Genomic DNA, 11249 nt, shown 5'->3' on the forward strand with positions numbered 1-11249 from the left:
GCGCTTCCGGCTATCCCGAAGCCTGGGCAGTGTACTTTTGTGCAAGGCGCCCGCGACTGTCATCTTCACCTTCACAATCATAATACAATACCATTATTTTCTTTTCTCGTACTCCGCTGTGACGTCACAAGCCGTACTACTGATTCCCCGAGTTGTGTGCCCTCTGCTAGTTGTATCAGCTTCTGACCGCCCCAGAACTCGAGTTTTGTGGTTTAATCTTGACAACTGGAAGGATATGACAGTACCGTGATTTTTTCATTTCGACGGTTTCGTTGATTAGTACGAACTAGTACGAACTACGAAGTAAGTACTTTGTAGTACGAGTAGTTTTGGTGGAATTATCTTTTCTTTGAGCTTGTGGTTGAAACAGGTCACGGGATAGCTCCAAAATACAACTACTAACTGATTTTGAAATGCAATATTCTGTGCAGCTCTAAACATGACGGGGCTTTCAACGAGGACGCTTGTTTGTGGGTTTAACGGTTCGCTCCGATTTATAAAAGAAGAGGATTCTACTGGCAAGAATGCATTCTCTTCGAGTTGGATAACACCATTCTGGAATGATCTCGTGAACGACTGGAGCCCAGAAATGCTATCAGTATCATCCTCTTGGGAGCAGCTGTTTCTTCATTATGTGGGTAAGGAATTTGAAACCTAATCTCTGCTAAAGTTGTATCGTACTATAAACACTGAATTGCCAGTCGTCACTCGTTAGCCGGTTGACAGTGGTTGAACACTTTTATGGCAGAACTTTGTTTAAATTTTACCATTTAGTTTTACAAATTTATCTTGCAGGTTCCAGCGAAACCTTCTCGTTTGGCAGCTCGAAGATGATTTGCACAGGAACTGTAGCCGTCGCTGGCACATTGCTTTATTGTGCCAGCGACGATGGGAGTGTTGCTGTTCACCGACCTGAAGATGCAGCTGTGATAACGAAGTTCACAAGGTACGAGGAGCGTACACGGTACAATGCCAAACCTTGTATGATTTTGCCTGTATGTTTCTGTTCTTTTGCGCTGGTGCAGTGATGGACACTGGAGACGACTAAAGATGATTTGTGCACCGATCGCATGGGAAACTGGCCTCGCGTCGAAGGGATACCGCTTGTTTGGATTGGACTTCGGTAAGTACTTTGCTGTGCTGTGGTTACTCCATAATCCATATCAGACTAGTGTTTAAGTGCGGTTGTGCTTACTTGGTATACTTACTGCTTTCCTTTTTTTGAATTAATTTTTTATGTACTTGGCTTTGCATAATTCTGTTGCTCGGTGGTACAAACTGTAGAGTAATTCTCATTTGGTAAAATAATAAGTGCAGCATTAGGTATTAGTACGAAAATATATTTTCAAACGTTCGTAGCCTTTCTGACCAGATTTACTGAAAGGGTTTGCTTGGACTTGTTATTGTGGACGATATTTTTGATGATTATTTTTTAATTGTTGTTTTATCTTTATGGATGGTAGGCTGTTCGACATCGGGCTCGCAAATGGACAGATGGTGTCCAAACGTATTTTAATGGAAGAAATTGTGACAGAAATATCGGCCGGGCGAGAGCATGCGCTTTTTTTGTCGTCATCTGGTGCAGTTTACAGTTATGGAATGAGCAGGTACGTTTTATATTTGAAACTTGATTTTATTCGTCCTACCACGAGTAAAATATGCATTTTATAATTTTATGTGTAAAAATGCGGATGGAACAAAGTGTACTTCTTGTACGAAAATAATTACATCTTTCATTAAATTAAAACACTTTTGTAATTTTCATTAACCTATCGTTTGATTACAGCCGTGGTCAGTTAGGTCATGGGCACCTCAATAACGAGCGCACTGCAACTAGGATCGAAGATGATTTTGGAGGCGTCAAGGTTATCCAAATTTCTGCCGGTGGCTGGATGTCGATGGCTTTGAATGGTATGTCGTACTAACTAAACTTAATTTTATTTTCACTACTGTTTGCTGTAGCCTGTAGGTAAAGCTGCAGGTGACCAAGTGTACACTTACTGTTTTGCGAAAGGTTGTTTGCAGTACGGTAATTTCACAGGACATTTCGCAGAGCAAACTTCGTACTACACCCCGTCGAATTTCCTACCGATACAGGGCTTTTCGTGGATGCAGTTTGCATTTCTTTTTCTTCTTCGAAGACTGGCAATGTTTCACAAGTTTCGGCGGCTTTGAAGGTTAGTTTTTCTCGAGGAGCTGCTTGAACGTCCACCTATGTTGCTAACTTGCTACTGACTGATGGACGTAATGTCTTGGCGACGAATAATATAAGCGATGAGTGGAGTTTTCAGGGAAATGTCCATATCCCGCGGCAAGCTGGCCGGTGAAATGTCGCGGTGCGGGCGCGACATCCATTGTTCGAAAGCCTTTGGAGAGAAACATTTAATCACCGCGTAAAGAACTAGACTTCTGGTTTTCTTGGACGGGATTATGGAGGATTCTGTAGCGTTTCTCTGTGGCGTCATGATGGAAGAGTGCCGAGGTCATGCTAAGCAGTCTCTTTTGGCTGTTTTTGTACGCGTTAGAATCTGGGTAGTTATGAGCGGAAGAGATATGTCTTGCAGTCGGGCAGTGTTACGATTGGTATGACCTTCGTATGCGTTAGTGCGGATGTTATAAGGAATGCGCACACTGCATAATGTAGTGAAATTTTGAGTAAGCTAGGCGACTGTTGGACAGTCCGGTTGAACTGTTCTGCGGGCTGGGAACAGCATTAGCAGTACTTCAAGAATTTGTGCTTCTACTGACGGTGCACTGGTACCACACGTACAGTGAGAATCTGCAAGTGTGTTCCTTTGTAGACAATGGTGAAGTTTTTGTCTGGGGTTGGAACAGTGCAGGAGCATTGGGCCTTCCGTCAAGAGGCGTACGGGAACGGACCGGTAATCCCATAGACAACAATGAAGAATATGTTGAAGTTATTGCGGAGCCAAAACGTCTCGATCTTTATGAAAAAATCGTGTGGATCAGCTGTGGGATGAGGCACTGCGGTGTTATAACCAGTAAGCATGCCGACCGTAATTCATGTCTTAACAGGCATCTGTACATTTTGGAGATATTGTAGTGTGTTTTGGATTTAAATTAATTTGTTGGATCTTGGTTATTAACTTTTAAATCAATTATTAGGGACAGGGAGTGTTCTCGTTTGGGGGCTGAATCAGCATGGTCAGTTGGGATTGGGGGATACGGTCGATCGTGATGTTCCTTGCCGAGTTTCCTCACCTTTTCCCGATGCGAAGATATGCCGGTTATTTTGTGGCGAGTGGAATACCGTTCTTTTACTACAGGAAACTCAACGAACCAGAACCTAGCCAAAAAAAAGTTTACGGAGTTACGTTTTTTACTGACGCTGGTGTAATTGTAAGTGATAGCTTTTGAAGCATGTTACTCCGCATTTTTGTTTATTGCTGTTTCACGAGCGATCTTGGTTTATTGGTTTACGGGTTTTGCGTAACTTTAGAGACTTACTGTGTTTGACTCGGTAATCATGGCGATTAAATCACGAAAGACGAATCTGCACAGTAGGAAACTGGAACGATTTATCAAACCAAACTATGACGGCGAAGACTGCATGATAACTTATTGGTCTCTTTCTAGCCATAAAAAATGTTCTCTCTTATACGACGTACATAATGCCACAATTTTTAGAAAGAACTTGAAAACTCCTCAGGTTAGATTGATGAAGTCGCTAATCATTAGAGTATACTGCGCTGACAGTTTCATGATGACCTTTTTGAAACTCGCTTATTTGCAACACGCGCTGCAATGTACGCCGTAATTCGGTATATTAACCATAAGTGCTATTTACTAATTGAAAGTGGCCACTACCTAGCGTGAATTTATAGTGGTTAGTGTCGCTGTACCACACAAAAATGCGCGAACTTCACGCCACGATATTCCTGCAGCTGCGCGAGGCTCGGCGAGAGAACAGGAATGATCTGTTCAGCATTCTTCCCTTAAATTTCCAGCTGCATGCAGAGTGCAGACCACTTCCAACCGCATTGTCTTTCGATTCTGCTGCTCTGCGTTAGAATCAAAAATTAGCAGTTTAAGATAAAGTATTTTTAAACCACTAGAATGGGAAAAAGTAAGGAAATGTTTGTCAGTGGACAGGGGGCAGTGGGCACTAAACCACGCTATAAGCTGATGTCGTTTTCTACCAGCTGCAGTCTTGAAGGGGGAATGGTACGAGTGGTACCGCACATGATACACAACCGATCGACCTGGCTTAGGCTGGCTGTAAGCAGCAAAATTAAGGGTTCCGTAGATTAAATGATGAAATGCGAGGGTTTTCTCAAAGGAACCACCAGTAATCATGTAACACTCGCAATTGCAAAATAAATTGCATAGTAAAGATTGATTTCTCTACCATAGTACCAATTTGACCAGCCATCCCAAAGTAGCTTTCGCAAATGCACCGACACCTGCGGGGGCTGTCATAAGGTTTTGGTTGTCGTTTCACCATGCGCTTCGTTACGGTACTGACCCTAAAGTGATGGAGGCCGGGCTTCTTGTGTGGGTTTCCATACAGAAAGCCGGGCGCCGTGTGTTTGCTCGAATACCGTACTCTCAGTTGATATCGATTGGTCTCGTCATGCGTTGCTGATTCACTGTGCCTGTACTCGAAAAATATGATCAGTTGTGTTATCAGACCAGTTGCACGGTTTTCTCTTCCTCGCAGCAATATCAAATTATGCCTTTTGCGGCATGTAGATTAATAATTTGGACAGCGCGACGTATGCATGATGCTGTTGTGTGATGCTTGTATCCAATGCTTTCCTTTACAGCTGACCATTTAAAAGTGTTTTCCAATATAAACGCTGATCGGAAGGCGACCTGAGTGGTCAGTGGCACTGCCTTGTGTAATTGGTAACAATTGACGATGTCCTTCCGGATACGGCCTTCGAAGTTTCGTCATGTTTATGGCGATCCAGCGAAGAAGCCGCTGTGTTATGAGAATATTCGCATTTCCAAAAATGCCCACGACACCTATTTTGCCTGCGTGAATCCGAAGTTTCTGGCAGTGATCACAGAAAGTGCTGGAGGGGGGTCGTTTCAAGTTCTACCACTGGAAAAGGTATGATAGATTTTGTTGTGTTTTGTCTTTTTGATTGCGTTAAGCTGGTAATGCATGGCAGTCAGGGGTGGCACACTTTTTAACTCTTAGAACTATTTTGGACGCCTGCTTGCCGTGCAGTAAGAATGCGAATGGGACATCCAATGGCATATATGCAGAATAATATGTATTATGTGATACGACAGATATATATACAACTTACGTTAATTACTTAACTCGTGGCTTGCTTAATTTGAATTAAAACATACAAATTTTTATGCGACTTTGTGTACCGCGAACAAATCGGAAATTGAAGTTGTTTTGTTTCCCTCGCTTGTATCTGCTGTTAAAAAGCTGGGCACTTATTCTAAAGTGAAACCTTGATACGCTTTTTAGGGCGATTAAAAGATTGATTAAACGATCATGTCCTTGCAATCCATGCCGTCACGCCGCTGTACACTGCGTACGCACGACGACATTAAAATTGATATATCTGAAATACTGTGCTGTAGAATGGTAGCGCTATCAGTAATCTGTATAATTAATATCAATTTTTGGTTTATTATAGATTCACAGTTGGGAAGAGTTAGATTTCACAGATAAAAATCCGATATCTGTCGCGCATAGATTAGATTAGTATTCGTCTAACATAGACGGCCGTCTATGCTTCTTTTGTGCCGTTTCAGTGTTTTAAAAGGCTTACGGTGAATTTGCAGCCGAGAATTCCATAATCACACTAATTATCGCGATAAATTTGAATAGACTGTTTGTTTTAAAACTGTAAATATTGACTTCTGCTGCTGGTTTGTGCAGTTTTTATTGAACCAAGATTGATCCGTGCCAAGCTAAAATGTGCGCGTATACAGATACTGCAGAAAAAATATCTTGGTTGTACAACGTACATCCAGTTTTTGAATCTCACGTCGTTGTATCAACTAAACTTTCTGCATACGAAATGAGAATATTAGTCGAACGTTAACTTTATAATGCTGTTGAAAATAAACAACAGTTCTGCTAGACAGTCCTTAATGCAGCATTAAGCGGTGATTTATTGCATGCCTGGCAGCTGCTTTGGTTGTTTGACTTTAACGTAGATCGTTATGGATTTTACAGGTTGGCCGCATTGATCTCGACTTTGGGAAAGTCAGTGGACACACAGGACCCGTTCTTGATATAAAATTTGATCCCTTCAATGATAACGTTATCGCTTCGGCGAGCGAAGATTGTTCAGTAAGTTTCCATATCAGTAAAGTATTTATTTTAAATAAAAATTAATAGGAATTATCATAATTTCAGTCCTGAATTATAAATTTTAAGCTCGCAACCGTTGTTTTAATATGGCGGTACATGTACATTAATGTTATCTCTAAGAAATTCTGAATAGTCAAGCTATGATAATACTATGTTTATACTCCTACAGGTGAAAATATGGCACATTCCTGATGGAGGTGTCAGAGAAATGCGTGATGCACTGGTCACTCTGCAAGGTCATCAGCGGCGCGTCGTGCAGGTTGGTCAGTGACTGTGGCTAATTGAGAAAGTTGTGTATTTTTGTCAACGATACATAATATTTCCGGCTGGAGATTTTTTCAAAGTGGATGCTACTTGTACAACACGGTTGTATCCATTATGTTTCTAATCGGATGTTACAGTTAGAATGGCATCCAATCGCGGAACACATACTGTTGTCAGCCGGTGGTGATTCATGGGTGAGTGCAACTGTGCAAGTGTGTAGTCCAAGCAGCATGAATGCATGACTGCATGCACGTAGTCCAGTTCATCAAAACAAACAAATTACACGGACCACGGGAAATGAACTCTTAAACCCGTTAATCCGTAGATTGCTTGGCGAATATGCAGGCGGCTTGCCGACAAGTTCCGTATCGCCGGTATCGGCAATATATGTTTTCTGACACCTCGGCGTGTGATTGATTATAGTCGTATGGCTGTCGTAAAACTAAACATTACGAGATGCAGTATTGTCTGTTTATCTTTCTAAATGATATGCATAATTATAAGAGTGATCACTTAGTATGGGGCATTCTAAAAAAATTAAACATTGCGCTGTCCAGAATGAATAAACCATACAATTGAGTAGTACTACTTTTTTAACATTACTATGCTGCTAGCATTTTACCTAGTATATCTACTCTTATTCATTCGCGAAACAACAGGTGCGCATTATTCTGAACGAATATCTGTCATGTTGATTACCGGCTTGCTGCTTTTTTTGAAGTACATTTTACTTTATTAGTTTAACAATTGTGGAATAAGGTTGTATTGTTTGACATTTTAGGTAATCGTATGGGATGTTGGGCGCGGAGATGCTGTGAGAGTGATCGACTGTCATCGGGATGTGGTCTGCTCAATGGGTTTTAATTTCACGGGTAGCCTGTTTGCTACCACATGTCGCGATTTGCAGGTTGGTTTCCTCCTTCGGTCAAATTTTGTTGAAATCTGATCGGCGGCACGCTTTAACACGTATCACATCCAAGGTCATTATTGTGGTTTTTTTCTGTCTTTGAACCTAGATTCGATTGATTGAACCACGAATGGCCAGTGTGGCACAGGTTAGTTTGATTAGGAACGATGTCACTTTGTAGACTGTCCCCAATTTTCATCGATTATTGCACATTATTTGTGCATGTAATTGCAGACGACTCCCGGACACGCTGGATCAAAACCGTCGAAACTGGCATTTGTTACCAATAAGAAAAAACTCTTCACCACAGGCTTCTCCAAATACAGCGACAGACAGTTTGCCCTCTGGGATGTCAACAGTAAGTTGGCGGTGGCGTACTGTTTTCCGCTGGAGGCTGTTTGTTGAATTCATTATGACGGGAAATTACGGTAGCTGTTGTGTGGACGTGTGCCACATAGATATGCAGATTTTGTCAACTATTTGAACATAATGACACTTTCCCTAGCGTATCGAAATTTCACGCCTTGGCGATTAGCATGATGCGCTAGACGGACGATTGTCATCCGTCCATCCGACGTTTCTGTAATGTGAGATTACCCAAACGGAATTCCGATAGAAAATTAAATCAGCGGTAACTTTACTACAGGACCGATATAAGAGCTTGCCACAAAAAGCTACAGAAATTGCCCAATATGTAATTATTACTAAAGTAACAGCAAATTTTACGAAACTTTGCATAAAATAAAGGTATTTTGGTATTCATATCGGATAACTGCAAGTAATTGCAAAAAACGGTATTTCTTAAGGGAAATTGTGCCGTCTGGTGAAAACATTTTGCTTTCCAGATTTGTCGCAGCCAATAAAGATGGACATTATGGATTCTTCTAGTGGTGTGGTATTTCCCTATTACGATCCGGATACGAGCGTAGTCTATCTAGCAGGGCGGGGGGACGGAAACATACGCTATTACGAAGTGACAGACACGCTGCCTTATTTGCATTATTTAAGTCAGTATCAGTCCACTGCACCGCAACGAAGCGTATGCGCTATGCCCAAACGTGGTCTGAATTTCAACGCATGTGAAATTTGGAGATTTTATAAACTTTACGCAACGAAAAACTACGTGGAGCCAATTTCCATGATTGCTCCTCGTAAGGTGAGATGGGTTATATTTTTTTAAACTGCATATTTGACGAATAGGTTTATTGAAACCATTGTAATAAATTTAGGTTTCTTTTTGTTTTTTGGTAAACCTTATTGCTAGTGAAACTTACCTCTAACTTGTTTAAACTTATTGAAAATTAGTTTCTTTGCGTATGTTCAACTGCAGTGTGTCTTATATCTGTTTTTCTAAAGTACTGTGAAAATGTTGAAAAATTGTAACTCGCCTAAAACGCAACTGGTCCACGGTAGTGTGGTGATAATCATGTACAATGATTAAGTATGAAAAATATCACCGGTATTGTAATAATTAGTTAGCGCAAGCTGCTGCCAGACTAAAGAAATACTGTTAATGCAGTTTCAATTTCCGCTTTCAGTCCGGATTATTTCATGAAGATCTTTTCCCTGATACTGCTGGACCAACACCAGCATTGACAACGGAGGAATGGCTAAATGGCAACGATGCCAAACCGGTCCTGATCTCACTTAAAGTAAATAAGCATTTTCTAGAGTTATTGTAATTATAATCCCCATTATTGGCAACTAGCATTAAATTTATTGCTGTCTTTAAACAGAGCAATACTAGTCTGAAAACATCAAAACCGGTTATGTATAAAGCCGATGAGAATCAGTTGATCACATCGGGTATGTATAACACATAATTCCGTTTGATCATTTTTTCTGCATTGTTCAGTTGTGTTACGGCAACGCCTGGATTGAGGATTGGCTGAAAGTATGTTTCTTGCAGATCGCAACAACGAACTAAAATTCCGCTTTATTGCGGAGACTGCACAAGTGGATTACCGACCACTGAGTGAGCGAAAAACAAATAAACACGCCAATGGATCTAATGGTGCTGACGATACGGAAAATAAGTAAGCTTCTATTTAGCCGTAGCTGGACGGATCCCAATGTAGAGAGGTTAAGTAACCGAGTATAGGTGTTTATCTTACCAAAAATGAATTTTTGTTACTATAATGTTGAAAAATAGAGACTGAGTTATGTTATACTAAAAGCAAATATTCAATGACTTTATTGTAATTTAACGCTGTTGACCGAAGATGTTATCCAGAATACCGTAAAATTTAATCTGATAATAATATATTCATTATTGTTGGGTGGTTACTGATCATGTACTGCATATTCTGTGTGTGTGAAATTGGTGAAATGAATAGTTCGGCTGATGCGTCATTGCGTCATACATTTTATAAAAGAAATGATGAGCATCTCCAGTTAGAGCAATTTTTTTGAACAGATCGAACAAAGACTTCAGGCCTCGGAGCTTATACGTCGCGGCCAAGGAAGACCAGATGCTTAAGCAGGATAATCGGTGAGCTGCTGTGGCTTGGCGTATGCTGCAGTGCATTAAACGTAATCGGGAAAGTCAGCTTCCGCTTATTCCAGAATCCATTATGCCACTTCCGACTCTCGTATTTGACTTAGCGCTGTAACGCGTTCTGGTTGTTTACATTTGCTGTAGTTGAACAGCAATTCTGTCGCTGCCGCTAGTTTATTTTTTGTTGTCGTACTTGTTAATTTCGCTGAATGTTGAACTTTCTTTCCAGGGGGGATCGATTTCAGCGACATCGATTTAGCTGGCAGGGCGATCCTCCGGCAGAGTTTTCCGGGTAAAAGATGCATTTTAAAAGAAATTACATTTATATTTTATTTTATTACACTTTTCAATTCCGGCAGATGTAAGTTAATGATCTCTTAAGCATTTTATTGTCTGTGTACAAATTTTGAGATTTACTAATATCGTTATCTGGGTTTATAGCAGTGATGGGTCACATCCAAATGTTACGATCCCATCACGGTCATTCCAGTCTTTACAAAGAATGTGGAATGATCGCCAGAATCATTCGCTTGACCACGTTTCTTCGTCAGAATCTCCAACTCCTTTTAATGGACATCCTTTTGTACCGCTGCTTGAGTGCGCCGAAGAAGGTGAAAGCGAATTACGATCCACACCGGTCCAGTCAGTATCCGGGGTGCATCCTGCTTTTTTGGATGCAAAGACGCTCAACGGCCATGATCACGGTGAGGATGTCGTAGCAAAGAGAATGTCGGACGAGCGAAACGATAAAGAAAATCGAAACCCACATTCTTCGGAAAGTCCGGTAAGAGTTTCTCTGTTAATGCTATTCCAATGTGCGGGTAATTGTAGCAGATATAAGTATTGCAATTGTAGGATGCCGGCATCGCTAGGTGTATGCATGTAATCTATTTAATGGAACTTTTACTTTTCATGTGTTCGATCAAAAACCAAAAATTGTGGTTGACTTTATGGTAATCTTTTTTAGGGTCCCCAAATCTACAAAATGTATCTGGAACAAAAAGAGACAATTTGTTGTTTACAACGAGAACTGAAGCTGAAAGAGGAAGAAAATTTTCGATTGCGATACGAAATTGAAATGTTGAAGGCTCGATACAGTGGCGACAACAACCCTCTTCAAGTAGAAAAGGAAGTGGTGATAATGACGATGGTGGACACAACTGATTTGGAACACGCGTCGGTGGAAAACGCAGAACGTGAGCGTGAAGAAACTGGAGAGTCTCAAATTTAGCTTGTCTGCACTGCAAATACAAATATTCTGGATAAAGGTATAT

General features: G+C 40.9%; 2 protein-coding genes across 5 annotated transcripts; both read left to right on the plus strand.

Moving 5' to 3' along the window:
* The first annotated feature begins 248 nt into the window (after positions 1-248).
* LOC129584661 (RCC1 domain-containing protein 1-like) lies at positions 249-3513 on the plus strand. Of its 2 annotated transcripts, XM_055476923.1 has the most exons (8): positions 249-303; positions 432-638; positions 796-946; positions 1026-1122; positions 1456-1607; positions 1787-1911; positions 2802-3002; positions 3127-3513. In XM_055476923.1, exons 2-8 carry the CDS (start codon positions 440-442, stop codon positions 3309-3311), a joined length of 1110 nt encoding a protein of 369 aa, XP_055332898.1. In that variant the 5' UTR covers positions 249-303; positions 432-439; the 3' UTR covers positions 3312-3513. The 2 variants fall into 2 exon arrangements, with proteins under 2 accessions (XP_055332898.1, XP_055332896.1); XM_055476921.1 differs by lacking the exon at positions 249-303 and having other exon boundaries at positions 310-638.
* Positions 3514-4614: 1101 nt separating this feature from the next.
* On the plus strand, positions 4615-11208 carry LOC129584549 (coronin-1A-like). Of its 3 annotated transcripts, none has more exons than XM_055476748.1 (15): positions 4615-5077; positions 6170-6286; positions 6477-6566; positions 6709-6765; positions 7353-7478; positions 7588-7626; positions 7713-7836; positions 8324-8634; positions 9017-9130; positions 9215-9284; positions 9388-9514; positions 9895-9969; positions 10205-10267; positions 10420-10759; positions 10943-11208. In XM_055476748.1, exons 1-15 carry the CDS (start codon positions 4883-4885, stop codon positions 11204-11206), a joined length of 2112 nt encoding a protein of 703 aa, XP_055332723.1. In that variant the 5' UTR covers positions 4615-4882; the 3' UTR covers positions 11207-11208. The 3 variants fall into 3 exon arrangements, with proteins under 3 accessions (XP_055332723.1, XP_055332722.1, XP_055332724.1); XM_055476747.1 differs by having other exon boundaries at positions 4617-5077; positions 10417-10759; XM_055476749.1 differs by lacking the exon at positions 4615-5077 and adding an exon at positions 5770-5908 and having other exon boundaries at positions 10417-10759.
* The last annotated feature ends 41 nt before the right edge of the window (positions 11209-11249 follow it).

Source organism: Paramacrobiotus metropolitanus, unplaced genomic scaffold (genome assembly GCF_019649055.1).
Source record: "Paramacrobiotus metropolitanus isolate TYO unplaced genomic scaffold, Prichtersi_v1.0 Parri_scaffold0000014, whole genome shotgun sequence".
Taxonomy (NCBI): Eukaryota; Metazoa; Tardigrada; class Eutardigrada; order Parachela; family Macrobiotidae; genus Paramacrobiotus; species Paramacrobiotus metropolitanus.